The sequence below is a fragment of the Panthera uncia genome, assembly GCF_023721935.1.
Source record: "Panthera uncia isolate 11264 chromosome C1 unlocalized genomic scaffold, Puncia_PCG_1.0 HiC_scaffold_4, whole genome shotgun sequence".
Taxonomy (NCBI): Eukaryota; Metazoa; Chordata; class Mammalia; order Carnivora; family Felidae; genus Panthera; species Panthera uncia.
This window is the reverse complement of record NW_026057585.1, coordinates 1,350,901-1,377,241: the sequence shown is the minus strand read 5'-3', so window position 1 is coordinate 1,377,241 and position 26,341 is coordinate 1,350,901. Positions and strand designations below refer to the sequence as shown.

At 44.7% G+C, this 26,341-nt stretch overlaps 3 protein-coding genes across 17 annotated transcripts in view; 2 read left to right on the top strand and 1 right to left on the bottom strand.

Annotated features, from left to right (window-relative positions):
- Positions 1 to 182: 182 nt before the first annotated feature.
- CDC42SE1 (CDC42 small effector 1) lies at positions 183 to 2,650 on the bottom strand. Its single transcript, XM_049616329.1, has 4 exons — positions 2,567 to 2,650; positions 1,911 to 2,021; positions 1,116 to 1,204; positions 183 to 818 (listed from the first exon to the last, which is right to left on the bottom strand). Exons 1-3 carry the CDS (start codon positions 2,618 to 2,620, stop codon positions 1,130 to 1,132), a joined length of 240 nt encoding a protein of 79 aa, XP_049472286.1. The 5' UTR covers positions 2,621 to 2,650; the 3' UTR covers positions 183 to 818; positions 1,116 to 1,129.
- On the top strand, positions 2,323 to 11,757 carry MLLT11 (MLLT11 transcription factor 7 cofactor). Of its 12 annotated transcripts, none has more exons than XM_049616327.1 (6): positions 2,323 to 2,515; positions 3,036 to 3,141; positions 3,349 to 3,436; positions 5,603 to 5,696; positions 6,943 to 7,015; positions 11,334 to 11,757. In XM_049616327.1, the coding sequence occupies exon 6, from the start codon at positions 11,340 to 11,342 to the stop codon at positions 11,610 to 11,612; it is 273 nt and encodes a 90-aa protein (XP_049472284.1). In that variant the 5' UTR covers positions 2,323 to 2,515; positions 3,036 to 3,141; positions 3,349 to 3,436; positions 5,603 to 5,696; positions 6,943 to 7,015; positions 11,334 to 11,339; the 3' UTR covers positions 11,613 to 11,757. The 12 variants fall into 12 exon arrangements, with proteins under 12 accessions (XP_049472284.1, XP_049472281.1, XP_049472276.1 ...); XM_049616324.1 differs by having other exon boundaries at positions 5,575 to 5,696; XM_049616319.1 differs by having other exon boundaries at positions 5,544 to 5,696.
- A 2,348-nt stretch (positions 11,758 to 14,105) lies between these two features.
- Positions 14,106 to 26,341, top strand: part of GABPB2 (GA binding protein transcription factor subunit beta 2) — a 35,785-nt gene continuing 23,549 nt past the window's right edge. For 2 of the 4 annotated variants that reach the window (XM_049616312.1, XM_049616311.1), the window contains exons 1-4: positions 14,106 to 14,276; positions 20,043 to 20,182; positions 22,302 to 22,469; positions 23,010 to 23,204. In XM_049616312.1, the coding sequence (XP_049472269.1) occupies positions 20,075 to 20,182; positions 22,302 to 22,469; positions 23,010 to 23,204 (471 nt within the window). In that variant the 5' untranslated portion in view covers positions 14,106 to 14,276; positions 20,043 to 20,074. The remainder of the gene's footprint in view (positions 14,277 to 20,042; positions 20,183 to 22,301; positions 22,470 to 23,009; positions 23,205 to 26,341) is intronic. The other 2 variants (XM_049616314.1, XM_049616313.1) reach the window with 1 other exon arrangement.

The window sequence follows — 26,341 nt, the reverse complement described above, 5'->3', positions numbered from 1 at the left end:
CCTCACCTGGGCCAGCAGGGAGATTGGCAGAGGGCAGGCAAGGTCCCCAAGAGTTAAATGGAATACCATCAGGTTAAGATCCACCTCTAACCTAGGTCTTAATCAATGGGAAACAAAAACATTCCTAGTGGGGATGGGGTCAAGGGCAGAGGTAGTAGAAGGAGGGAGGTCATTAAGAGAACTCATCTTAAAATTTTAATTAAAGAAAGATGTTGGGGGACTCACAATGCTACAGAAACAGGGTTAGAGGCCTAATTAGAGAAAGACCCTGGTAGTTGCAGAGAGATACTGAGGGGCTGTGAGCTTAAAGTCTGAGATCTAAAGAGAAAGAGTAGACTCGGCAGTGGTCACCCTCCCCTCCTCTCCCTGCTTGACGTCTGCTTCAGTTCACTCCAGGAGGAAGAAGAAGGGCAGGTAAGGAGCTTCTCAGCAAAGCCGGCTTCAGCTTTGGGAATCTCACTCACCTACCCCATTTAAGGAGTTCCAGGTTAAGAGTTTAAAACAGATGGCACCTAGACCGTCATTCAGGAGAAGGGAACTTATCCTGGGTTCCCAGAAAACTCCTATCTCAGATCTGAGAGTGTCCGGGGCTTCAGCTGAGCTCCTCTGGCCAACCAGTAGTCACTTGGTCAGTCCTGCTGCCTTGACCCCATCTCCAGGAGGGGCTATAGCCAGAGGGAATAGAGGGAGTCCAGCCCCCAAGCCTTCTGAGGCACTAATAGGCAGATAGGGAAAAGAGGGACCCTGGGGTCACTGGTTCTAGGAGGGAGAACATCTCTTCTGGGCTGGACATGGAGTGGAGGCTTCGACAGCAGAACCTGATTTAAAAAGAAATTGAAGAAGGAGGATTAGTCTCAAGGAAAACTGAGGCCTTAGGGGTAAGGCACCACCTAGTGTAGACTCTCGGCTATTTCCGCAGCATGCTCTTTTCTCGATTTCTATCTGTCTGTGCCTCGCTGTCTCTCTGCCCTTCTGGGTCCTCCATTCTTGACTCCCCCATCCTAATACTTCCTTCTCTCACCTCCCATTCTTGCAGGGGATTGGGGTTCTGAGGTGGGCGTCAGGATGTGCTATCAGGGGCTAGAGGTGTTGGACGGGTGTCCTTAGTTACTTACCATTCCTGTCGGAGCTACAAGCCCCTAGAATTGCTCCATGGCCTGTCTCGGTTTCCCTTGGATCTCATCTGCTCCTGGACAGCACCTGTCTGTGAAAAAGCACATGTGAGACCCTCATCCTGTCTTGATATCACAAAGGAAGCGATCTCCCCTGTGCCCTCCATGGAAGAGGCAGACCCCATTGCTTTGGCAAAAAAAAAAAAAAAAAAAAAAATCAATCTGAAAAGGTTAAAACCAACCACCATTCTTCCAAGGGAAGTTTCAGTGTCTCCCTTCATACTGACTTTCATGAGGATGAGATAAAATGGGTCTTCTACTAATAAGACTCTCACAAAGGACTCTCTCATATTTATCGGAGTTTCACAATTGGTGAAAAGACTCCTTCGCTATCTCCAGGCCTATTTCCCTTGTTCTGAGAGTAGAAAAGTGTATTAGACGTTATTTAGGACAGGGGTGCTCAGTCTTTTTCCTGTCCTAATGCACCCGGCCACAATATGACTATTAACTCTTAACTAATAGAAGGGTCTGGTTTGGGGGAAAAGCCCTCCAAGTAACTCTGGGGTCACATATATCCCCCGTCCCAGTAAAGAATAATTTACTAATTATAAAAATGAGGGAGCTTAGGCCAGAAACCTGAAATGCCAGGTCTCAGGTTTATGTGGCTGGTGACCAGGACTAGAATCCTAGCCTCTTACTTCCCCATCGAGTATTCATATGTCCCCTGCTTAAACTTCAAAAAAGGGGAATGGTTCTAGGCCGCAATCCCGCCTCAACCTCTCCCCACTGCCTTGTTACCATGGTAAGTCCATCTCCGGCCCCCATCTCCCCAGAGCCAATGTGAGTCAGGTGGACAAAATTCATTGGTTCCCCAATCATGGTCCGGTCAATTCGTCTCCTCTTCTTCTTCTGCTTAGAGAAGACAGGGGAGTTAAGTCTGAAGCCCCCTCTTCCACACGAAGTGTGGAAAACCACTTTTAGTGGTCTTGAAAACCACTAAAGGAAGAGCTAAGGGCCTGATGGGCAAGGGTATGTGGCATCACAACAGGGAAATCACTAAGGTCTAACAATATAAACACAGAGAGGACACAGGCAGGGTGACAACAACAGGAGCCTACAGAGTGAATGCCAAAGAAAGGACATGTCAAAGTCACCTCTGGCTGATGAGGAAACAATGCGGGGGGGGGGGGGGGGCAGGGAGGAGGGACAGACAGGTATTAAGCTCCGCCTACAACTCCCAGAATGGACAGAAACAGGAAGTGATAGCTAGGGCTATTCAGTTCCTCTGTCTCCCAGTTCCCCTGTATCCCATGTGCACACCTGCCTGGCCATAGAGACTACTGTGACGGAGAGGGAGGCAAGCAGGGTGCTTTCTGGGTGCTGTGTCTGCCTCACAGGACGCGGTAACTGACTTCTGTGTGTGCTGGGGTGGGGGTGGGGGGTTGGGGACTCACCGGCTGGGGTTTCTCTACCACGCAGCAACCTAGTTTGTGCCAGAATTCACTCATGTTCCCTGATGGTTCCAGTTTCACTCCTCTGCCTGAGGCCCCAGAGGGCTCTTGCTCTGGTGCTTTGACTGCCCACTCCTCAGTGCCCTCAGGTGTAATGACAACCCGGGTTTACTCAGCGGGACGGGTCTGGAGACAGCACAGTCTGTGGTACCCTTGGCTGGGCAGTGAAGGTCAGCGTCTCAGACCCTGAGGGACTAGCAGGATGAGACTGGGGTGAGCAGGCAGGCACAAGGTTATGTCTTCCTCAGCCCCAGAAACCTGGATGGGCAGAAAGTAAAGAGAGAAAAAGTTGGTGAGAAATCCCATCTCTACCACCAGCCCCCCCTTGAGAAGCCTCCTGATGAGCCTAGATCTTCTTGTTCTCCCTTAAAGGCCCTGGTCCTGCACCCAACACTAACCTCTCCAAACACAGGAACCTCACAGTGTGATGCCCAGAGAAAGGAAAAGAACCAGAAGGGCACCAAGCGGTTGAGGAGCTGCTGGAACCAAGGGAGAGGCAGGGAATAGAGGCATTTAGGGTGAGGATGGGAGGGGCCAAGGGACACTGGCACAAAGGAGCCGTTTTGGGGGTGCTACAAGTCCCTCCTCCCATCTCCTTGGGTTTAGGGCAGACGGGGAGGGGCAGTTAAGTGACCTTTAAGAGGAAATGGTGGTTTTTTTGTTCTCACAAACAGGGCCTCCACCCTTGTCCCTCCCTTTTTCCTTACCTTACCCTAAACATCTAGATTTTCTTTAAGACTGAGAGAGGCCTTGACTGCCCAGGTTGTAGTTGACTAACTGCAGCAGGTTGGACCTCAAGAAAGACTTTCTACGGTGAGGAGTTTCTTCCCTCTCTAATCCCTGCCCTTGTTCCTCCTCATTTCCTTCAATTGAGATCCAACCTCTCCCTTCAACAACTCCTTTATTACTCGACCTTGAGATCTTTCCCGAAGGCTGTATACACCACACTCCTGTGTGTGCACCTCTGCGTGCACATATGTGGCACGGCAAGGATTCCGGCGTGTGTGCCTTGGACAGATGATCTGTGCACAGGCTGTAGGGACACAGGTACCAGGTATCTTCTGTCCCACAAGGCGTCTTTCTCCAGCTCCCCACCCTCTTCACATGTCCCATCGTGCAGTGCCACTCTGCTCTGCCTCATCCCCCATGGGGCCTCAGGCCTCCCCGCCTGCCTCCTACTCTCATGCTGTGACCTGTTCTCTCCTCCCTCCTCTCCACTTCCATTCCCAAGCTTCACCAGCCAACCAGACACGAGGAACTTTCCAACAGCATTAGTGTCCAGGGAAGAACTTCCTTCCCTTTTCCTCCCGGCCAGCCACGCTAGGGCACACCTGGGTTTCCCCTGGGCTCACTGCACTTCCCCAGTCCTATGATACAGGCAGCCTCAAAGACTCCAAATGGGGCTGCTTCATGAGTATTACACTCTAGCACGAATAGGAATCTCCCTCCCCTCCACACCTGGAACCCCGATGCTCTGGACCCAAGACCGCTCTAAGAACTGAGAGGATTTTCTAATATAGCATTGGGATGAGATCACACAAACACTAAGATACGGCTTGTAGGGGAGAGAAAGACCTAGGAGCCTGAGCTTTACTTCCCTTCCCACCACTGGAGGGGAGGAGTAATGAGACAGGGGCGGAAGTCAGAACACAGCTGTCCAGAGAGGGGAGCTGTGGTCAGTGGGGAAGTCAGTCACAGGGTTTGTCGCAATGGTGGTGGTGGCGGGTGTTAACGGCTGCAGGCGGGGGAATGAAGAAAACAATGGAGAATCAGAGGAAACCCCCAATACCCCCAGCCAGGCTTTACAGAGAGTGGACTCTCCCCCAACACCCAGCTGAGTGGACAGAAGTGGAGGGCGGGAGGGAAGAGGAGAGAAGAGGGGAGAGGAGAGGGAGGGGAAGGGGCAGTGGAGAGAACAAGGACGTTTCTGTTCCTTTTCCAGGGATCTGGCAAGAGCTGGGTGGAGGGAAAGCATGTGTGTGTGGGACTTGGCACGAAAGGGCCAATGATGATGAGAAGTGACCAGGAAATTCCATTCCCCAGGACACAGAACATAAGGGTCTCTGAAACTTGGCAGGGGAGTCGGAGTGTGGAGAAGGGTGGGCAGGGGGAATGTGGTGGTGGCAGGGGGTACAGGCCAGAAAAGGAAGTAAGAGCAACGGGCTGCCACTCTCCTTTAAAGTATCTAGAGATGACTGGGTTGAGGAAACATGAAGTCCGGAGCTGGTAAGCCCAGGAGGAAGAGACACCTGCATTCACTGCCCACTATTTTAGCTCCCCAGTGGAGGGGAAGGGGCTGGGAAGAGAGCAGGAGGACTCAGCATTAGACTGTGTAAGGCCATATCCTGACAGCCTAGTAGCATTGAGAACTGGGCCTGAGTCCCAAATAGGAAAGCTGAACGATGGAGCTTGGAGACACCAAGGTCACACTAGGACTTAGGAGCTTCCCAACCACTGGGGGAGTGAGCAGGAGGAGGGATGGGAGAAAGGTTCCAGTGGGAAAGGATGTACAGAGGTAGTTCCCCAGTCCTGTTCTAGCCCCAAACCGGTTTTCCCGGTCCCGCTGCCTTCAGCCCCAAGGCCTCCAACCCGCTGCCCAACAAGCCTTCACAAGAAGCAGCTGGAGAAAGAGAAAGAGAACTGAGAGAATGGAGTGGGCAATTCTGGCTCTAAGCCCGGGGCTGCAGCTGGTTCCTTGTGGAGACCTCCTGACACGCAGGGCTGCTGAGGGGCGCCGGGGAAGTAGGGGGAACAGCACTCTTCGATCAAGTGACAGGCATCTGCCCCAGTACCGACTGTGCCTTTCCCCAAGGAAGGTCTTGTGGGGGCTTACTAGGAACCGAAGCTAGGCCCTAAGCTCCCTCCCCAGGAGACAAAGTCCCATGGACTGCATTTCTGTCCACTCCCCAACTCTACCCAGAAATCCTCTGCTCCTCCCAACGCTGAACTAGGATTGGGATCCCGCTGTGAATTTTCCAGACTGTCACTGTCTTCTGTGGCTGCTTCGGCCTCAGATTTGGCCGTCCCAGGAACCAGCTGTGTGCTTCACTGTCCAGCACACGCCACCGCCGAGGTTAGTGAGTCTCGGAGACTTTATCCCCTCTGGCCTCCGTCCCCCCACCCCCCATCCCAGTCCCTCCCTGCCCTCTGCCCTTCAGCGGCCACGGCCTGCGCACCGCACGGGCGGGGATGGAGACTGTTCCTCTGGGAACGCACTCCTCTTCCCACCAACCCTGCATCTCTACAGCCCCGGCCTCCCTCTTCCCCCACCCCCAGCATCCGGTGCGTCTCCACCCGGCAGCGCAGGCGGGGCTCACCGCCCGGGGACCCCCGCCGCGGTCTCACCTGCCGCGCTTCGGCGTCGAGGCTTGCGGCTGCCGCGGGTGGGGGCTCCCGCGCCGTGCCCGCCGGTGTGGGCTTCTCGGGCTGGCTCCGCTGCGCGGTGGGAGAGCCGAGGGCGGGCCGGCAGAGGTGGGGCTGGCTCGGGGCGGAAACGGCGGCGACGCGATTACGAAACCCGTCCGGCCCGGAGCTGGGCGCACTGCTCCCCCCCGGACTGGGGAGGCACTGCACCACACGGGGCCGTGGGAGGTGGCCTGGCGGCTTCGGCCGGCTGGCACCCCTGCTGGGGCCGGGGGCGGGGGGGGGGGGCGCCCAAGCCGCGATGCCCGCAGCCTCATGTCCCCCCTTGCGCGCCAGGCATTGTGGGGCAAAACTAAGAGGAGCCCCGAAATCCCCCGGGCCCGGCTAAGTTTAGAGATTCGTGGAAGCACCTCACCCCATCCTCCCGTGCTCTCCCCGAAGTGGAATGGGGCTAGGTTTATTTACTCATTGTGAGGGTGCGGAGGCGAGTCGCAGGAGTAGGGATTGGAGGGGGGAGGGGCGAGGATTTTTTTTCGGATTCTCAAAAATAAAACATTTCGTAACTTGAAATCCTTAAATTGAGGCATAAAGGGACACCCCTCTATTGTTATCCAGAGTTAAGCTTTTTAAATCCATAAGCCTAAACTTAGGGGACAATTAACTACTCATTCATTGCACCCCAGGCAGCAGGGGGGTGCGGGAAGAGCTCCGGAATAATTGTGCCGACCAATAAAGCCTACGGAGATGCTTTAATCCTGTCTCCCTCCCTGAAGTGTTCTGGAACCTATCATTTGAATTAGCCGAGTCAGGCAAGGAGGGGGCGGGGAGTCCTTCCGCCCTTCTTAGGAGGGGCTGCATTGCAGGGGGAGACTGAGCAGATAGACTCAGCCACTGGAGCGAGAGAGGGAGTGAGAAGACAAAGCCGTCAAATCCCCAACAGCTTGCTTTTTCTCCAGCCCTGAGCAGACGCCGGAGCCCTCGAGGTACTCCTTCCATCTTGGGAACACACTAGTAATTCATTGATAACAGGTAAACTAAATTGCGGGAAGGGGGCACGGGGCTGCAAAGATAAAAGAGCAGCTGCTTCTGGTTAGGTTGAAGACCCTTAATAAGGATGAGGTGGGGGACAGTTCAAGAGAAGGGGCGCTGTGAACAATGGGTAGGTTTTGGTCGCCTTTTTAGATCCCTTTGCTAAGATTTCCATTATTGCCTTCTAATACACAGACATTAATTTCTAACAATTTACATGGAATTATTATTTCTCAGCGTTTATCTCATTTCAAGTATCTATTTGCCTATAATTTGTCTTAGGTGTTTTATTATCTTCGTTTGTTATCTCCATCTTCCTTTTCAAGCTATAATTTGTTTTACCTGTTTTTTGATGAATCTGTAGTCTTACTGTATTGCTCTAGCCTGTACTTCCCTATATATATTTTTTTTTCTGTGGTATTCCATTGATGTGTCTGCCTTCATCCCAAACTTATTTGTCTCCATAGGAGGGAATTTGGGGGAAGGGATGACATAATATTGAAAGTAATCCTGACCTCTCGTTTAACAGCCTCCCACTCGCCATCTCAAACCTTTGCTCCAAAGAAAGAGGCAGCTTGAGGTAGGAAGGTGGGGGCCTCTGTGTTGGAGAACTGCCTGATTCTATTACTGAAATCAGTACAGCCCACAAAAGCTACATAGCAGATTCTGGGAAGGAATGCTTATCTGCAGCTCAGTGAGAATAGATGGGGGAAGGTCATGGCTAACAGGGAAATCCAAGACCAGAATGAGGGAGGCACTTATACTGAAATGCCAGAGAGCTTCCATCCCCTCCAACCACCATCCCTGTCATTCCCCCCAATGGTGGCAGCATGACACAGCAAGGCCCTGTCAGGCAGGTAGGCCTTGGGTTCCCACAGAGGGTCTAGACAAAGGGTATTTGTCTGTGGGGCTCAGAGAGAGTGTGTCTTTTTATACTATATATTTGCTAATCATGTATCCCTAAGAATACAAAGGGTGATATTTAGAAATTACCTTTGCCTAAAGTATCTGGATCATTTAAAATGAAGGACATTTGGAAGGATTTTTTGAACATATATTGTGGTACAAGGCACTGTCCAAGCCCTTGAAGAAATGGAGAGAGAGATGAGGTATGGATGGAGAACAGTTGGGGAGGGGAAGAGAAAGCTTGCTGAACAGGGACCTTCTGCAAAATTTGGAGACTTGGGAATTAAATCCATACTATATTAAACACCAGAATTTCCTTACTGATGAGAGTAGTGTGAATGGTATTTTAGTTGCAATTTTCTGTGTGGTCAGTGTTCTTGACTTGAATTTAAATGTCATACATGCTTGTATGAGTGTCTTTCTATGCATTTGGTACTCTGTGTACATGTCTCCGAGTTCATGGCATAGCTAGAGATTTTAGGCCTTGTAAGTTAATATTTTGTAAAATTTCCTTTAGCATTTTTTTATTGCAAGATATGCTCTGCCAGACGCTCAGGGATTGTTTGGACAATTTTTATACATATCTGGTTTTAAGAAAAGGAGTCAGTTTGTCAAAGAGCTTTTTCACTGTCTCAGATTCTAGCTTGCTGTCTTCTGCATTTTCATCATTCAGATCAGAATCACAGGAACAATCAACATCTAGTCTACTGAGTATCTGTTCTTCAGCAACTAAAAATTCTTGCAAGTTTTGAGAATATTGGTATAGGATTATATAAAACTGTACGCAACTATCTATGTACAACACATCAACAAAGACCAGATGGGGAATGAGACCTATGTTCTAACTGGCTGGAAGGCTTCACGAGTCAGCAGATAATTTCTAACATGTTTTCTTTTCTTTCCTTTTTAAAAAAAAATATACCGTATGTTACAGCACAGAATATATTTATTTAAGTAATCTCTACACCCAACATGAGGCTCAAACTCACAACCCCAAGGTCAAGAGTAACACACTCCACTGATGGAGCCAGCCAGGAACCCTAAACATGTCTTCTAGTTTTAAAATTCTATGATTTTTTTCCCCCCTGTGATTCTATTTTTTAAAGACTCTATCATGTGCCCACATTATACTAAGCTTGATATGGAGAGGACTGGTAAGGGAGGAGATATTTAAAAAAAAAAAAAAAGAAAAAGCCAGCAATGTAGGCAAGTAACTGGCAATTTAGTTAAAAAAAGAAAAGGAAGGAAGGAAGAAAAAGAGGGGAAAAAAAAGTCTCTGGTCAGAAGTCCGTAACACTGATGATCCTAAGGTGGTCCCTGTCTAAAGCCAGAGTAGGTAGTCTGATAGGTCCAACCATTTTTTGTAACTCTCTTTCTGTGCACATGTCTCTGGAAATTACTGTGGAAACGATCAGAGTTGAGTATCATAGGATGATGACCTCACCTTTCCAGCACCCTCCCCCACCCTGTTCCAGTCCCCACATAACCTTCCTTCTAAGCAATTTCTCTGCTGAGTAATGTTCAGTTCCCAGGGTTTCTTTGGAGCCTGAACCTCAGAAGAAAAAGAGCAACTGAGAACTGGCTTTTAACATTAAAAACATCCTGGTCTGCCCACTCACCAGTCCTAAAGCCCCTACACTCACACATAACTGTGCTCTAGATTAAGGCTTTTTTGTTCTGGCTCAGTAGAGACAGTTCACATTATATGCGGTTATAGTTCCTGTAGTGCAGTGGTTCTCATGTTCGCCTAACACATTACATGGGGGCAGTTGGGAACCTATTTAAAGCCACTGTTTAGGAGCCTCAGGCCTGGTAGGAGCCAATGGAGTGTACTGGGAGGAAGGCCTTTTAAAATGGGGGTTCTATTTTTGGAGGCAGTGGAATGTTCATTCTGCTTCTTTGGGAACATTTCAACTAATGCTTTTGCCCCTTCTTGGCTAGTAACCAGCAGGGTGCAGGAGGCATACTAGTCCTGTAACATCAGGGTGTGGGTGGGAAAAGATGATAGGAGTACTTGTTAGAGCAGAGAAAAGTATCGAATTCGGTCAAAGGACTTTCTTCTTCCGGTCTAAACTCTTACTTTCCTTACCTGGAATTCCCAATCCATTTGCTCTCAGGTAAATTCTAGCATTAGGATGAGAGAATCAAGGTCTTGTTATAGCATAGGAAAATTCTTTCAGCACCTACCTGGGCTTTGTTTTGAAGGAGAGGTAGGCTAGAGAAAACTATAAATACAGGCTGTTAAGGCTTACCTGTGGGCTAAAAGATGGGAGTGGCAAGTTATGGATGGATAAAGAGAGAAAATTAGGGGTGCTTTGGTGGCTCAGTCAGTTGAGCGTCTGACATCAGCTCAGGGCACGATCATGGGTTCAAGCCCTGCATCAGGCTCTGTGCTGACAGCTCAGAGCCTGGAGCCTGCTTTAGATTCTGTGTCTCCCTCTTTCTCTTGCCCCTTCCTGGCTCATGCTTTCTCTCTCTCTCTCTCAAAGCCCTTTTTAGAGGTACCTATTAAACCAAAGTTAGGAAAAAGCCAAGTATTTAAAAACATAAGAATTCAGGGGAATGATTTCTCTAGGGACTTGGATTCTTCTAGGGACTCCTGGTAGTCTTGAAACATGGGTGGTATTTTAAGATGGAGAGCAGAGAGGAGCTTTCCAGGTTGGTGGAAACACATGATGTGGGGAGAGTGGAGCACCTGGAGAGGGCATGGGAGCTCTGCACCCTTTTCCTGTACTTGGCCTTGTGTATCTCCTCCATCTGCCATTCCTGAGTTATATCCTTTTATAGTAAACCGATGATCTTGTACGTAAAAGAAATAATAATAAATACAAAAGATGGAGAGTAGACAAAGTTAAGCAAGACAGAAATGAGCATAACTAGCAGAGACTGTACTATGGCTAGGAAGGATGAGCCAAATTCTAGAAAGCCTTGAAAACCAGACCCAAGATTGACTTGAAGCATTAGGCAGTGAATAAGTCCTTCCAAGATGAGAGAAGGCAGGAAATGGTAGAAAATAGTAATAAAGGAAAGGTTCCCAAAGCTTGTCCTAGGAAATCTGGATCATGTACAGAGGCAAATGAGAATGGGAAGTTTTTATTTTTTAAGGTTTCTTTATGTTTTTTTTTTTTAAACCTTCATTTATTTTGAGAGAGAGAGGGCGTGCATACAAGTGGGAGAGGGGCAGAGAGGGGGGAAAGAAAAGCCTAAGCAGGCTCCGTGCTGTCAGTGCAGAACCCAATGCGGGGGGGCTCCGTCTCACGAACGGTGAGATCATGACCTGAGCCCAAAGCAAGAGTTGGATGCTTAACCGAAGGAGCCACCTGGGTGCCCCTGTGAAGTTTTTAAGTAAGGAAAGGCCATGGCCATGAAGAGGTTGCTGTAGAATGAGGACTAACAGCTGGTTCCTTTCTAGGAAGTTATGAGGGACCCTGTGAGTAGCCAGTACAGCTCCTTTCTTTTCTGGAGGATGCCCATTCCAGAGCTGGATCTGTCGGAGCTGGAAGGCCTGGGTCTGTCAGATACATCCACCTACAAGATCAAAGACAGCAGCGCTGGCAAGATGACCGGGCAACCAACTGGAGTTGAACAGGAGAAACACTCCGAAGGCGATGCCCTCCTGGAGTACAGCACCTTCAACTTCTGGAGAGCTCCCATTGCCAGCATCCACTCCTTCGAATTGGACTTGCTTTAAGCCCAAGACTCCTCTCTGCCACCACCTTGCCCTCACTGTCTTCCCTTGCAAGCCCCTCCCTTCCCACCCTTTGTCCTGTGAATCTTGCTCTCTCCCCTCTATGGTGTTGAGGTGGTGCTGATGAATCTGCCAGAGTTGTGTTGTATTTATTATTTATTTATTTATTTATTTAATCAATCAGTTTTTCTCAAAAGCCCTTAAGCCCCAAAGTTATCCCCCCAGACACTAATTCCAGAAAGAAGCCTGGTGGGGGGCGCCAGAGAGTAGTATAGTAGTTCAAAATGGGGGACAATTTTTTTTTTTCATTTTAATCTTCTTCAGAGATTGCTCAAACTTAATATCCTGCTCCAGATCGGTAAACACAAATCTTTCTTCAACAGTCGCTGAAAACCCTGGAAGCTTTGAGATTATCTACTACAAGACAGTAGGATTTCTAAAAGGCTGTTAAGGTGTTAAGTCTCGCTGTTGGATCCTGCTCCTTACAATACCTTCTTTTCCTCAGAGAAATCGGGTGTAATGAAAGGTATAAAACAAGAGGTGATAATACCTCATGGAAAACGAAAATAAGGGAAAGAATTGAATTGTTTCAGAAATAACTATATTGTCAAAGGGGTAGTCCTTCAAACCTTTGCCACTTTACAACTTTGCTCCTAACGCTAGCTGAGGAAAATGACTCCAATTTCAAATCTTAAAATGTAATCTTGCTGAGTACTATGATAATTTGTAAGGTATGATTCTGTTTCTAAAAGGCATAAGGTTTGGCCTTTAGTGTTTTAGTCTTGCCACCTCCTGCGTCTGCAATGGAGAATACTGATCAATGGGCCTCAGGCACAGTTCCTCAGCTACCTTGAGACCTTGAAATAATCACATTATGACCCTACACCTTGTACCCCCATTCCTTCCAAAATTATTGCTGCTGATTTGTGCTGCCATTTTCTCATTTCTTGAATAAAGACATTCAATCCCAGGCCTGGATTCTAGTTTTCTCTCTCTTCAAAGAGAAGCGGTATAGATCTCCAAAATTAGCCTTGCTTTCACCTTCAGCTTATATATTTTGTCTTTCAATAAGAGTTCTTTTAGTAGCCTTTGTACATTAAAAATGATGAATATCAGGTTGGATAGGTATCAATAAGGGTAAAATCAACTTAAAATTACAAAGCTATTTAGGAAGAAATGCAAACAACCACTCTTCTGCTTGACCATTGGCTACCAACATAGGGAGTAATTCTAGATGTCTCAGAAGGCATCTGTGGCACCAACCGTGCTCTTAACGTTTATTTATTTTTGGGACAGAGAGAGACAGAGCATGAACGGGGGAGGGGCAGAGAGAGAGGGAGACACAGAATCGGAAGCAGGCTCCAGGCTCTGAGCCATCAGCCCAGAGCCCGACGTGGGGCTCGAACTCATGGACCACGAGATTGTGACCTGAGCTGAAGTCGGGCGCCTAACCGACTGAGCCACCCAGGCGCCCCACCAACCGTGCTCTTAATGATCTCAGTATAGATGCCTTAAAAAAAGAAACTAAGTCATCCAAATATGTTAACTGCTTATTTATAACTCAAGTCATTAAAAACAAAGCCACACTGGTCGTTTTGGGGTCCTTAGTATTCGAAAGGCAATGAGCCAGGAGATACAAAAGGATACACACGGCAATGAAACAAGATTTTGACTCTCAAAAAAAGGGAACCCGTAAATATCAAGGTGGATCATACTTGGGGAGCATGCCATACTTTAAAGATGGCACTACCAAGTTCAGAAAAGGAGGTAGACGCGAAAACAGTTGGCTTTGAAAGGCTCACCAAAACCGACAAAAGCCAAGATCTAATGAAAGTAGAGCCGGAATGTGTCCTTTTCTACGTTCACGTACTTTTGAAGGGCTTCTTTCCCGATTTCTCGCTGCCCTTAGGTAGTGGCGATCGGTGGGCGAAGGTGAGAATCATCTGGTAAGTAAAATGCGTTAAGTGGGTTTGCAAACTCAATCTGCATGCGCTTCCAAGCCCCTCAAAAAAGCCTCCGTTATTTGTTCCACTATTCTGAGCAGACAGCTTGCACCAGGGCTCAACTTTAGCACAAAGCCAGGAACGTCTCCAACAGTTTCACCGGAGGCTGAGACAGAAAGTTTTTCCCATCAATCCTAGGGCTGGCCCCGAGACAAGTTACCAAGAGGGTACAGGATCGACGCTGATACCGATTTGCCGTCGGCACGACGCCGGGCTCTTGGCGCCAAAACAAACCATCGGGTCCATCCCCCTACCGGAACTACACGACACGTAAGACACGTAACGACAATCCTCCGCCTCGCCAAATAGTCCTCTCTGGGTCGTCTCGGATACACTCTTTTCCACTTCAAAAGGCCTTCAGTGGAAAGAAAATGAGCCTCGGGGGTGCGCCGCTCTTCGGTTCTAATGGAAATCTGGGTTTTCTGGTCATTGTCTCCTCACAGATCCCTCCGCCAGAAATTGTATTCGCTGAGTCTTCACTTCCGGGTCCGCCATCTTGTTGCCTCCATTTCTCCACGAGGGGGGGTTAAAGGCCCCCAAAATATGCATATATGAAAAGGCCAAAAAGTAACCGTCAGTGACAGGGAGTCTTAACTAGAGAAGGAAACGGGACCAAACTGGCGGGCTCGGTGAAAGCGCGGCCGGCAGCGTCCCGGACGAGGAGGTGAGGGGGAAGAAGATGTGTGGACTCTGGGGGGCGTGAGGGCTGGAAGGGAGACTGCCGTGGGAAGGCGCACCGCGCCCAGCCCAGCCCCGAACTTCTGGGTGCAGACTGAGCGGCGCCCCTTCACCGGAGCGGGGGCAGCTCGGGGAGGGGGACGAAGAGGAAGGGGATGCGGCCGGGAGGAAGGGGAGGGGACTGAGAGGAGGTGAAGAAGGGGGTGGGTGTAAGACCTGGGGCTGGGGAGCTGGACCCAGGGAAACTAGGGCCACAGAGGTGACCGCTAGGGGGCAGCGCGGAGCTTAGCGCCCCCCGCCGGGCCAAGACCTTGGCTTACTACCCCCATTGACTCTTCTTCCTGAAGGACAGTGTTGCTGTCTGCAACTGGAGGGTTTGTGATGGAGGAAAAAACGGGGACTCTCAATTGTCTGACTTAAGTAGTAGCTTAAAGATTTTGAGGGAGTTCAGTAATCTGCAAGAGCAGTAAGGGCCCCGCCCTCATTTGTGGCACAGTTGTTTGTACAGCTGGCTGCCCGGTGGAGACGTGTGCAAGAGAAAAAGAAAAATGGGTCGTCATACTATGGCTTCTTCAATTCCATTTCTCCTTCTCGTTACCTTTCTTCTGTTCTCACGGATTTCCTTGAGCCAGCAGAGATTATCCCATTCCCCTCCTTCTTCCCACAAGGACTTCTTTCTCTCTTAAACATCTACAGAAAAGGACGTTCTGTGACTTACCTCCAACAATTTAACAACATTTTTGGCCGTCAGGGGCCATATTTTCCTAGTGCCATTTGACCCACCCAATCCAATAGAGATGTTATTAAGCATGTATTTTCATACACTCTTTAGTAACAGTGAAAGAACTGCCCCACCCAAAATCTTTTTTTTTTTTTTTTTTTTTGGTGTTTATTTATTTTCAGAGAGAGATAGCGTGCAAGCAGGGAAAGGGCAGAAAAAGAAGGGGAGAGAGAATCCCAAGCAGGGTTCCCACTGTCAGCTGCAGAGCCAGACTTGGGGCTCTGTCTTATGAATGGTGAGATCATAACCTGTGTGGAAACTAAGAGTGAGATGCTTAACAGAGGAGCCACCCAACCCCCTACCTCTCCTCCCCACAAATTCTTATGTCAACAAATGTAATTATTCTATGATAATAAGAGTACTTTGTTGTCAACAGCGCAAGCACTTCATCAGTTATTAAAACAAACTTATCTAGGGGCACCTGGGTGGCTCAGTTGGTTAAGCATCTGACTTCAGCTCAGCCCAGGTCATGATCTCCCAGTTTGTGAGTTCAAGCCCTGGGTCGGGCTCTTTGCTGACAGCTCCGAGCTTGGAGCCTGCTTCAGATTCTGTGTCTCCCTCCCTCCCCCCGCCCCCACCTTCCCCCACTCACATTCTGTCTCTCTCTCAAAAATAAATAAAGATTTTTTTTTTTAATTAAAAAACCACACTTATTTGGAGTTCTTGTGTGTTTGTTTGGGAGAGGGAGTGTGTACTTTGTTATTTTATTCATCTCCAAAATCCTAAGAGACAAGTTAGACCAGATTTTGTTTTGTTCTTCACTTCCGATATAGGAAAAGTAGAGGTATGTCCAGTAAGGGAGAATGTTTTCCCAGTGTTTTCAATAATCAGGGAGCTTGAAAGTGCCTCAAGCTCCTCTGGACTCTTTGGCCACATCTCTTGTCTGGTGGGTGTTGTCAGCATTTACATAGGATATGGGAGAAGGGAATACAGTCCCCCCAAAATGCTGCTGTTTTATTATTACTTCTAAAGTTTTATTTATTTAAGCAATTGCTACACCCCATGTGGGGCTGGAACTCATGACCGTAAGATCAAGAGTTGCACACTCCTCTGTCAACCAGCCATGAGCCCCAAAATACTATTTTAAAAATACATTTTATTTTTAACTTTGGATAGATGCTTCAGGTTAACTCAAAAGAATGGAGGATAGGGGAGAAAAGAACCTTGAAGAGCACATTTCTAGACTTTTTTTTTTTTTTATCAGTGATGAATATAACTCCCTACTTACATTCTAATCCCAAAGTTTAACTATATCTTTGTATAGTAAGAAATAAGGCTTTTCATGGCCTATTTAAAGAATGGGATGACAGATGCCTGGGTGGCTCAGTCGGTTAAAGGTCCAGCTCTTGATTTTGGCTCAGGTCATGGTCTCATGATTTGTGAGTTTGAGCCCTGTTTGAGCCCCACTTCGGACTCAGTGCTGACAACGTAGAGACTGCTTGAAGTTCTCTCTCTCTCTCTCTCTCTCTCTCTCTCTCTCAAAATAAATAAACAACAAAAAAAGAATGGGATGACAAATCTGAGTCAATTGCCATTTAGAGGTACTGATCCATGAGTCACAAATATGATTAAAGAAAAACGATACAATTAATATATATATATATGAAGGCAGACTATAGTGAAAAACATTGACTTCAAAAATACTTTGGAAGAGTTCACATGCTAAAGACAACAGTTTCTGTGGGATAAAATCAACTTATTTATATAAAGGGTCTCGTTTTCTAGAAATACCAGCTTCCCTGGAATGTAAAGCAAACCAGATTTCTCCTTAGGCAGGTACCCCAACCTTCAACAGTATTTTTTTGTGGTAAAGAACAGCTGAAATTTCACTATTAGGATACTTCTGGGATGCCTGCGTGGCTCAGTCAGTCCGTTAAGCATCTGACTCTTGGTTTTGGCTCAGGTCATGGTCTCACGGTGCCTGAGTTCAAGCCTGCATCAAGTTACATGCAGACTGTGTGGAGCCTGCATGGGATTCTCTCTCTCTCTGTCCCTCCCCAACTTGTACTCTTTCTCACTCTCAAACTAAATTAATAAACTTAAAAAAAAAAGAAAGATACTTCTGCTTTTTGCCAGTCTTTTCCTTTGTGACCAGTTATTATGGAAGTGTTTAAGACTTGGTGATATACTGTGTATATCTATATCTACCTATCTATCTATCTATCTATATATATACACATACGCCATATGTTATATATACCATATGTGTATGTATGTACTATATATACCGTATATATATGTGTGTTATGTATGTATATATTATGTATACATACCATATATATATGTGTGTGTATGTATGTATACATATGTGTATAGTGTAATTTGAGAAAATGTGAGGGAGTCATTTATGACTAATGCACCTCCTAAAAATTGTTAAGTATTAGTAATAAGATAATTAAATTGCAAGGCAATTTTGATATTTTAAAAGGAAGGTGATTACGGAGAAATACAAAGTATTGGTTTTCTATAATAAGGTTTTGCTATCATTTTTTTCTTTAGCATTTTCTTAAGTTGTGAAAACTGACATGTTGGTTATAGAAGTTTGCTATTAAAGTCCATCCTCTCCTTGTGAACATACTCATTCAAAGGGTCTGGACTGTAGTGTGAGCTGTGCTCATTCTGAACACTCTCAGGTGGTCTCCTGGACATGCAGGTTTGAGGACAATGCTCTGGGATATGGATATGGAAGGTTAAATCACATGGTGGCTGAATGACTTGCCTAAGCCGATGAGCCTCAAATTTTCTGGTTTCAGGACTCATTTATTTATATATATATATAATATATATATATATATATAATATATATATATATTATATATATATAATATATATATTTACATATATATATTTACATATATATTTACATATATATTTACATATATATATTTACATATATATATTTATATATTTTAATGTTTTATTTATTTTTTTGAGAGTGAGAGACAGTGTGAGTGGGGGAGGGGCAGAGAGAGAGGGAGACACATAATCTGAAGCAGGCTCCAGGCTCTGAGCTGTCGGCACAGAGCCCGACACGGGGCTTGAGCCCACAAACTGTGAGGTCATGACCTGAGCCGAAGTCTGATGCTTAACCAAGGAGTCACCCAGGTACCCCTTGGACTCATTTATATTCTTAAAAATTATTGAGGACACCAATGTGTTATATCTATTGGTACTTAACTATTTTCAAAATTAATTTTTATTTATTTATTTTTTAACTATGACAGGTACTTGTTTGAAATTACTTCATATTTCCTGATGCGTTTTTTTCTTGCAAGAGAGTGCGTGTGTGCATGCGTGGCGGGGGCGTGGGGGTGGGGGGGAGAAGGAGAAAGAAACTCTTAAGCAGCCTCCACACTCAGTGCGGAGCCCAATCTGGCTTGATCTCAGGACAGTCAGATCATGACCTCAGGTGAAATCAGGAGTCAGATTCTTAACTGGTTGAGCCACTCAGGTGCTCTTGGAAATTAATTTAAAAATGTTCATTCATTAAAATACAATAGTAAATCCTGTACGTGTTAACATAAATAACACATTTTTATAAGAAATGTATCTTCCGAGTTAAATAATGAGAAGAATGGCATTGTTTTATGTTTTTGCAAATCTTTCTAACCTCTGGCTTAATAGAAAACAGCTGCAGTGGGGCACCTGGGTGGCTCAGTCGGTTGAGCGTCCGACTTCAACTCAGGTCATGATCTCACTTTTGATGGGTTTGAGCCCCGTGTTGGACTCTGCGCTGACAGTTCAGAGCCTGGAGCCTGCTTTGGATTCTGTGTCTCCCTCTCTCCCTGTCCCTCCCCTGCTTGCACTCTATCTCTGTCTCTCAAAAGTGAATGAACATTGAAAAAAAAACAACAGCTGCATATCTACTATTGCATGTAATCTGTTGCAATATGTACTTGGAAAAAGGAATATTTTAATAGCTTTTTCAGGTAATTCTGGTGTTCTTCTTTGATTCTACACAAAAACTGTACAAATTAACGATTTCTTAAAAGTTACTTGCAGTGAAGAATCTGAAACCATATGAATGAAATTATTATACTCTATTACCTTAAAACCAACTGTTCTTTCACTTTAAAGTATTGTTTTTACTTGTACGTGATTTTATAACATGCATTGGTCATTTGAAAAATACTGGTTCTGCAAATTACGCAGATCATCCAAATGTTGATGCATTTTATTTTACAATATTAAAAAATCACATTCATTAGTATCATAACTAATTTCATCAGAAAACTTTATAGTAAGCTGTTAACTCATGGTGGTGGATTTGTTTCCCAAAATTCTAATTTTGCTTGAAAGCTCTAATTATAATTAATAATTAGCAATGAACACTGCCAATTGTTTTACTCGAAGTGGCAGGCTCACTTTATTCATTTTTGAAAAAGTTTCTGCTGTCTAACTAAGTCTCAATATGCTTGGATTGTCTATTCATCATTCTTTGGTGTGACATAACATTTTTTTAAAGTTTATTTACTTATTTTGAGAGAGGGAGAGAGGGAGTGCTCATGGGAGTGGGGCAGGGGCAGAGAGAGAGGGAAAGAAAGAATCCCAAGCAGGCTCCCCACTGTCAGCGCAGAGCCCAACATGGGGCTGGGATCTCACAAATCATGAGATCATGACCTGAGTCAAGGTCAAGAGTCAGATGCTTAACCAACTGAGCCACCCAGGCACCCTTGACGTACATTTCTACCCACAGTTGTTTCAAAGGGATGAAATGCTGTTTTTTTGATTCCTTAAGCTAGAGAGGTGGTAATGTGTTGCACAGGTTTCCAAAGTATTTTTCTGAATATTGAACATTAAGGAACTATTGTTTAGGGCCTAAACTTTTCCAAATATCTGATTGTGTTAGATGAGGTGGAGAGAAAGTGCCATACTGGGTAGTCAGCTTGAGAAATATCTTACATATATTTAAGTACAAGAGGTCTTCTCAGAGCATTTTTACAGGCAGCTTTCCTTGTGTTTGAATTATAGCTTCCTGAAAACTTTTGTTCCTATGCATAAAGATGTCTTTGGTGGACTTGGGGAAGAGGTTACTAGAAGCGGCAAGAAAAGGCCAAGATGATGAAGTGAGAACATTGATGGCAAATGGCGCCCCATTCACCACAGACTGGGTAAGCTCTTTTCATTATTCCCAATGTGTGCTGTTGCCAATTTCTTTTTTCCCCCCCGAACATTTAATTTTTTTTAATTATTTTTTTAAGTTTATTTATTTATTTTGAGAGAGAGATTGAGCATGTGGGCAGGGGATGGGGGGGGGGGGCGGGGGAGAGAGAATCCCAAGCAGGCTTCACTCTGTCAGTGCAGAGCCCCATGCAGAGCTTGAACCCATGAACTGTGAGATCCTGACCTGAACCAAAATCAAGAGTTGGACACTTAACCAACTGAGCCACCCAGGCGTCAAAGATTTTTTTTTTAAGTAATCTCTATACCCAATGTGGAGCTTGAACTCACAACCCCAAGATCAAAAGTTGCACACTCTACGGGCCGAGCTAGCCAGGTGTCCCCCAACCTTTTTCTTAAAGGCTGAACATACTGTATTGCCTTTTCTCATTCCCTTTCTGCTTCATTCTCCTACAAGAGTTTTGTTTTCTTCGTTTTACCTAAATACTTCTTTTAGTTTTCCAAATTGAAAGAGTCTCCTGTGGATATATATAGATGGTAATTGTAAGGTATTATATACTTGTGATTTTCCATAATGTTTCTTAGAGTATTTTCTGAAGGTTTAATTCTCCCTGGAGTGTACTTAGGTTATAGGCTTCTGTAATTAGCTAAAAATTAAACAAAATCAGTATAATAAGAGTGCATTTCTAGACTAATAAACTACTTGTTTCCTTTTCTCTAAAGTATCCCGGTTAATAAGGAATAGTCTAGGCATTTGTTACCTTTTTACCAGTGTTGAAATACATTAAGAGGAAGGTGTTAATTTCATGAGCCTAAACAGCCAGCTTGAAGAGCAGTTTCAGAAGATCCAGGTTATAATATGGGCTTCCTAAGCATTCATGGATTTTATAAGCAGTATCTAATTTAATTTTTTTTAATTTTTTTTTTTTTAATTTTTTTTTTCAACGTGTTTTATTTATTTTTGGGACAGAGAGAGACAGAGCATGAACGGGGGAGGGGCAGAGAGAGAGGGAGACACAGAATCAGAAACAGGCTCCAGGCTCTGAGCCATCAGCCCAGAGCCTGACGCGGGGCTCGAACTCACGGACCGCGAGATCGTGACCTGGCTGAAGTCGGACGCTTAACCGACTGCGCCACCCAGGCGCCCCAAATTTTTTTTTTTAATTTTTTTTAAATGTAATCTCTGCACACAACATGGGTCTCAAACTCACAACCCCGAGATCCAGTCACATGATCTACCAGCTGAGCCAGCCAGGTGCAGGCATTACCTAATTTGAACAATTTGATGAGCCAATGTCCTCTATGCTGGGGTGATTAATTCATAGCTTTAGAGGTCAGCAGATTGTTAGCACTTCACAAAAAGGAAGAAAAGGAAACCTATGAGATTAGCATTTCTATAAATAGACCTGAAAAGAGCAATGTGAATTAAATCCAGTCAGGCAGAAAGGCTGAATATATAAGAAAGGCAAAGAAGCAACATAGGCTTAAAATAACTTAACACGAAGAAAGGAATAGATCTCTGGCCAAAGTGGCCAAAGATAGATAACTCTTGAAAGATGTACTTTGAGATGATACAGACTTATTGCTATTTGACAGTAGCTTATTGCTATTCACATGCCATTGCTAAAATTTTAGCACTCTTCATCTCATCAGTCTTTTTGCTTTGTTTTACGGTGGCAACAGACTTCTATTCCAACCAATTAAATTTTTACCCCAAATTTCTCACTAACTTTCTAGCTTCTGCCCTTTTCCTAAGAATTCTTTTGAATTTGCCTATCCCTTACCTTTACCCCAATGCAGAATGTTCCTGTTTATCCATTTTTTTTTTTTTTTACCTTCTTCTAAGCCTTGCTTAACATCATGTCCTTTGGAGAATCTCACCTGGTAACTCCACCTGACTTAAATCCATTAGCACTTATTTAATTGGTGGTATGTTTATTTGCCTGTTAGTATATTAAGCTCTTAATTAATATTCTTTACTCCTATTGGCCACCCAGATTCTCTCTCCAAGGACAGGAACCATAGACTGTACCTCTTGTTCATTTGTGTCTCTCAATGATTTAGGACTCTGCACACGGTTGATACTCAATGAGTATTATTTTCCCACAGCTTGGAACATCACCCCTCCACCTTGCAGCCCAGTATGGTCATTATTCCACAGCAGAAGTGCTCCTTCGAGCAGGCGTTAGCAGGGATGCCCGGACCAAAGTGGACAGGACCCCCTTGCACATGGCTGCAGCTGACGGACATGCCCACATCGTGGAACTGCTTGTTAGGGTAATAGTGGTGGATCTATATTGTAAAAAAGATATCCACCTCCCTGTCTTCTTACTTGAATGGGTGGTAGGAAACTAGGCTGGGAGAGATTAAGTTTAGGACAGTTCATAGCACAGACTTGCATCTCTTTCAAGAGTCGTCATGGCTATGAGGATCGGGTTTCCTAATCTTTTACAGGCTAAGCAGACTTTATTGATTTTTCTTCATTCCCTTCTGCAGGTGTTCTCTTTACTTATGCCTGTTTTTCTAGGCGCTCAGCTCTCTGTTAATAAATGCAACAAAAAATCTGCTCTTTTCTCCTTCCTTTCCCATCTGTTATAATTTCCCAGTTGTCCTTAGAAGACCTACTCATTGAAGACATTATGTCTGTCATCATTCAGGAGAATTTGAAGAATGCTTTTCCCTTTGATATTTCTTAAACGTGATCTAAATTTGAATATGTGTAATCTCCATGGAAATCCTCTCTATTTGGGTTTTGGGATCTTGCACCTGTGCTACTGTAACCAGTGTCTGTTTGAAACAATTACTATTGTGTGACAGAACGGTGCAGATGTGAATGCCAAGGACATGCTAAAGATGACCGCTTTACATTGGGCCACAGAGCACCACCATCGAGACGTTGTGGAGCTGCTTATCAAGTATGGAGCTGACGTGCATGCTTTCAGCAAGTTTGATAAATCTGCCTTTGACATAGCCCTGGAGAAAAAGAATGCCGAGATTCTGGTCATCCTTCAGGTCTGGTTCTTTTTATACCCCTAGAGTATATTGTAACTCAAGTTAAGGATTTTTTGTAGGAGCTGACTCAAAATTGAATTTTCTATATCTTATCAAGATAGTACATCTGATATGTCTCAATCTTGTGACTCACTGTCGTTAGTATTTTTTTTAACCTTTATTTATTTAAAAAATTTTTTTAATGTTTATTTATTTTTACGAGAGAGAGAGCACGAGCAGGGGAGGGGCAGAGAGAGAGGGAGACACAGAATCTGAAGCAGGCTCCAGGCTCTGAGCTGTCAGCACAGAGCCTGACGCAGCGTTCAAACTCACAAACTGCAAGATCATGACCTGAGCTGAAGTCAGACACTTAACTGACTGAGCCACCTAGGCGCTCCGGTATTTCTTTTTTTTTAATGTTTGTTTATTTTTGAGAGAGAGATAGAGCACGAGGTGAGGAGGGACAGAGAGAGAGAGAGAGACAGACAGACAGAATCCAAAGCAGGCTCCAGGCTCCGAGCTGTCAGCACAGAACCCAACATGGGACTTGAGCTCACAAATCATGAGATCAGGACCTGAGCCAAAGTTGGACTCTTAACCAACTGAGCCACCCAGGCACTCCAAAAGTTTATGATTTAGGGGTGCCTGGATGGCTCAATTGGTTAAGCATCAGACTCTTTTTTGTTTTTTTTTTAAGTTTATTTATTTTGAGAGAGAGAGAGAGAAAGCATGAGCAGGGGAGGGGCAGAGAGAGAGGGAGAGAGAGAGAATTCTAAGCAGACTCCATACCGTCAGTGCAGAGCCCAGTGTGGGACTCGAATTCACAAACCCTGAGATCATAACCTGAACTGAAGTCATTTAACCAACTGAACCACCCAGGTACTCTGTTATTGGTATCTTAAAAAAAAGTAGCATTCTATATAGCCCTGAATTATTCACGGTGATTGAAGAGTAGTGTTATGGCTAGTATAAAAACAAGATTTCTTTGGTTTTAGAGTGTTTTTTTCTCCATGAAAATTTCCCTTTCTAATTGAGCTTGACTTGGGACTAAAAGCCTCTTTATGTTTTCTGAATGTACATCAACTGATACGAGGCAGTACATAGCTCTAACGCATATTGAGTCATAAGGAAGCGATCTCAGAATTAAAAAGGAGCTGTGATTATTTCACCCCTTAATTTCTTAATCCAGCACTTGTATATCAAGGAGTAATAGGATGAAGGATACAAAGGTTGATAAGACATGCCTGCCCTTGGAGTATTTACAGTGTGATGAAGGTAAGGACAAGAAATCAAGCATTACAATATTACATTGATACATTGGTATTTATCGAGCATTGCAGGGCCTCAGAAGAGGGAGTATGAATGATGCTTAATGCAAAGATTAAAGTGTATATAGAGGGGCGCCTGGCAGATTCACTCGGAAGATCATGTCACTCTTGATCTTGGGGTCATGAGTTTGAGCTCCACACTGAGTGTGCAGAGATTACTGGGGAAAAAAAAAAAAAAAAAAATATATATATATATATATGTATGTAGAACATGAACTGAGTTTTAAAGAAGTAGGCAGAGAAGTAAGAAAATTATATTCTAGGCTAGAAAAAGAGCAAGCCAATGACATAGAGGTATGAAAGGATATGGGATGTTCAAGAAAGCATATGTTTTGTGACTAGAGATTGAGCAAGGGAAATGGAGTTTGGGAGTGGAAGGAGCTAAGGCTTAAGGGTTAGGCAGAGTTTTGAGTGTAGGGCTGTTACATGCAAAGGGGTTTAGACTATTTTGTGGGTAATGGGGATCCAATAGAAGCTTTTAAATAGAAAATTGAGATTTCTTTTTTTTTTTTTTTTTTTTAAGTAAGCTTTACGTCCAACGTGGGGCTTGAACACGGGACCATGAGATTAATAGGATTCCCATGCTTTTACCAACTGAGCCAGCCAGGCACCCCCATTTTTTAAAATTTTTAAATATTTTATTTATTTTTTAAGCTGAGGTGTTTTTTTTTTTTTAAGTTTATTTTGAGAGAGAGAGAGAGTGAGCTGGGGAGAGGCAGACAGAGAGGGAGAGAGAGAGAATCCCACTGTTAGTGTGGAGCCTGATGTGGAGCTTGAACTCATGAAAGTATGAGATCATGACCTCAGCGGAAATCAAGAGTCAGTTGCTCAACTGACTGAGCCACCCAGGTGCTCCTGTGAATTTTTTTTTTTTTTTTTTTTTTTTTTTTTTTTTTTAAAGATGATCATTTGGAGTGTGGTACACAGACCTGAGAGAAAAGATACTCAATGTGACTTTCATTAGGCCAGGGAAGGGCCAGTAGGGGCTTGAATTAAGGAAACAATAGTGGAGTATAGAAGAAGAAGCAGATTCAAGAAGGAATTTAACAGTAAGCAGAGAATGGATAATCTGTTTCACCTGAAGCTATTGGTCATAGGGATAATTATATGTAAAAAATAGCCATTTCTGTTGCATTTTCAGGGGTCTGTTTTTCCTGGCAGATGGTTCCCTATAGACTGGTTGTACTCTTCAACTTTAATTCCTTATTTAGAGCTCTTTCATAACTGGACTTTTGAAGTAGATACTATGCTTGTAGAAAACTGCTTCTGAAAGTTAGAAAATTAGATAAGCATCTTTACACCTAAATTGTACAAATACCCCTGGAAGCAAAAGTGCAGGTATGGCACTAGACTTTAAAATCTGGTACTCATTTATTTGCTTGTTATATATTCTCTTAGGAATTTCTTCACTGGCAGAGTGGAACAAGTAGTTGGACAAAACTCTGGAGAATATTGTTCTCTGTAGATTTGCTGTAGGGATCTCTTGCTAGCGCATTGACTTGTACATAATTAATTGATCGTAGAGTTTTAGAGCTGCAAATTACTTTTTAGGCCACTTCCCTCATTTTCCAAATAAAAAACAAGATCCAGACAGGTAAAGTGAATTGTCTAGAAGTTTTTACAAGTAATACACTTTTTTGCAAATAATAACACTTCTTTTTTTAAAATTAGAAATAAACTTGGGAAAGCAACCTAACATCTTTGTTGCCCTGGTCTGGAAAAACAAACAAAACCAGTAGTCTTAATGAGAACTTTGAGCTCCCTGGGACATTGTGTGCCACAACTAGTTCTGCTCCACAGGGCACTGGGGTGCAGCGGCTGCTCAGTGAC

What these genes read in the sequence shown, in the direction of transcription:
- CDC42SE1 (XM_049616329.1), bottom strand. Translation starts at nt 2,620, where the DNA reads ATGAGTGAATTCTGGCACAAACTAGGTTGCTGCGTGGTAGAGAAACCC. An exon ending in TGGTAGAGAAACCCCAGCCG is followed by an intron (nt 2,022 to 2,566) that starts GTGAGTCCCCAA and finishes TTCTCTAAGCAG; the next exon opens with AAGAAGAAGAGGAGACGAAT. An exon ending in CCGGAGATGGACTTACCATG is followed by an intron (nt 1,205 to 1,910) that starts GTAACAAGGCAG and finishes GCTTTTTCACAG; the next exon opens with ACAGGTGCTGTCCAGGAGCA.
- MLLT11 (XM_049616326.1), top strand. Translation starts at nt 11,340, where the DNA reads ATGAGGGACCCTGTGAGTAGCCAGTACAGCTCCTTTCTTTTCTGGAGG.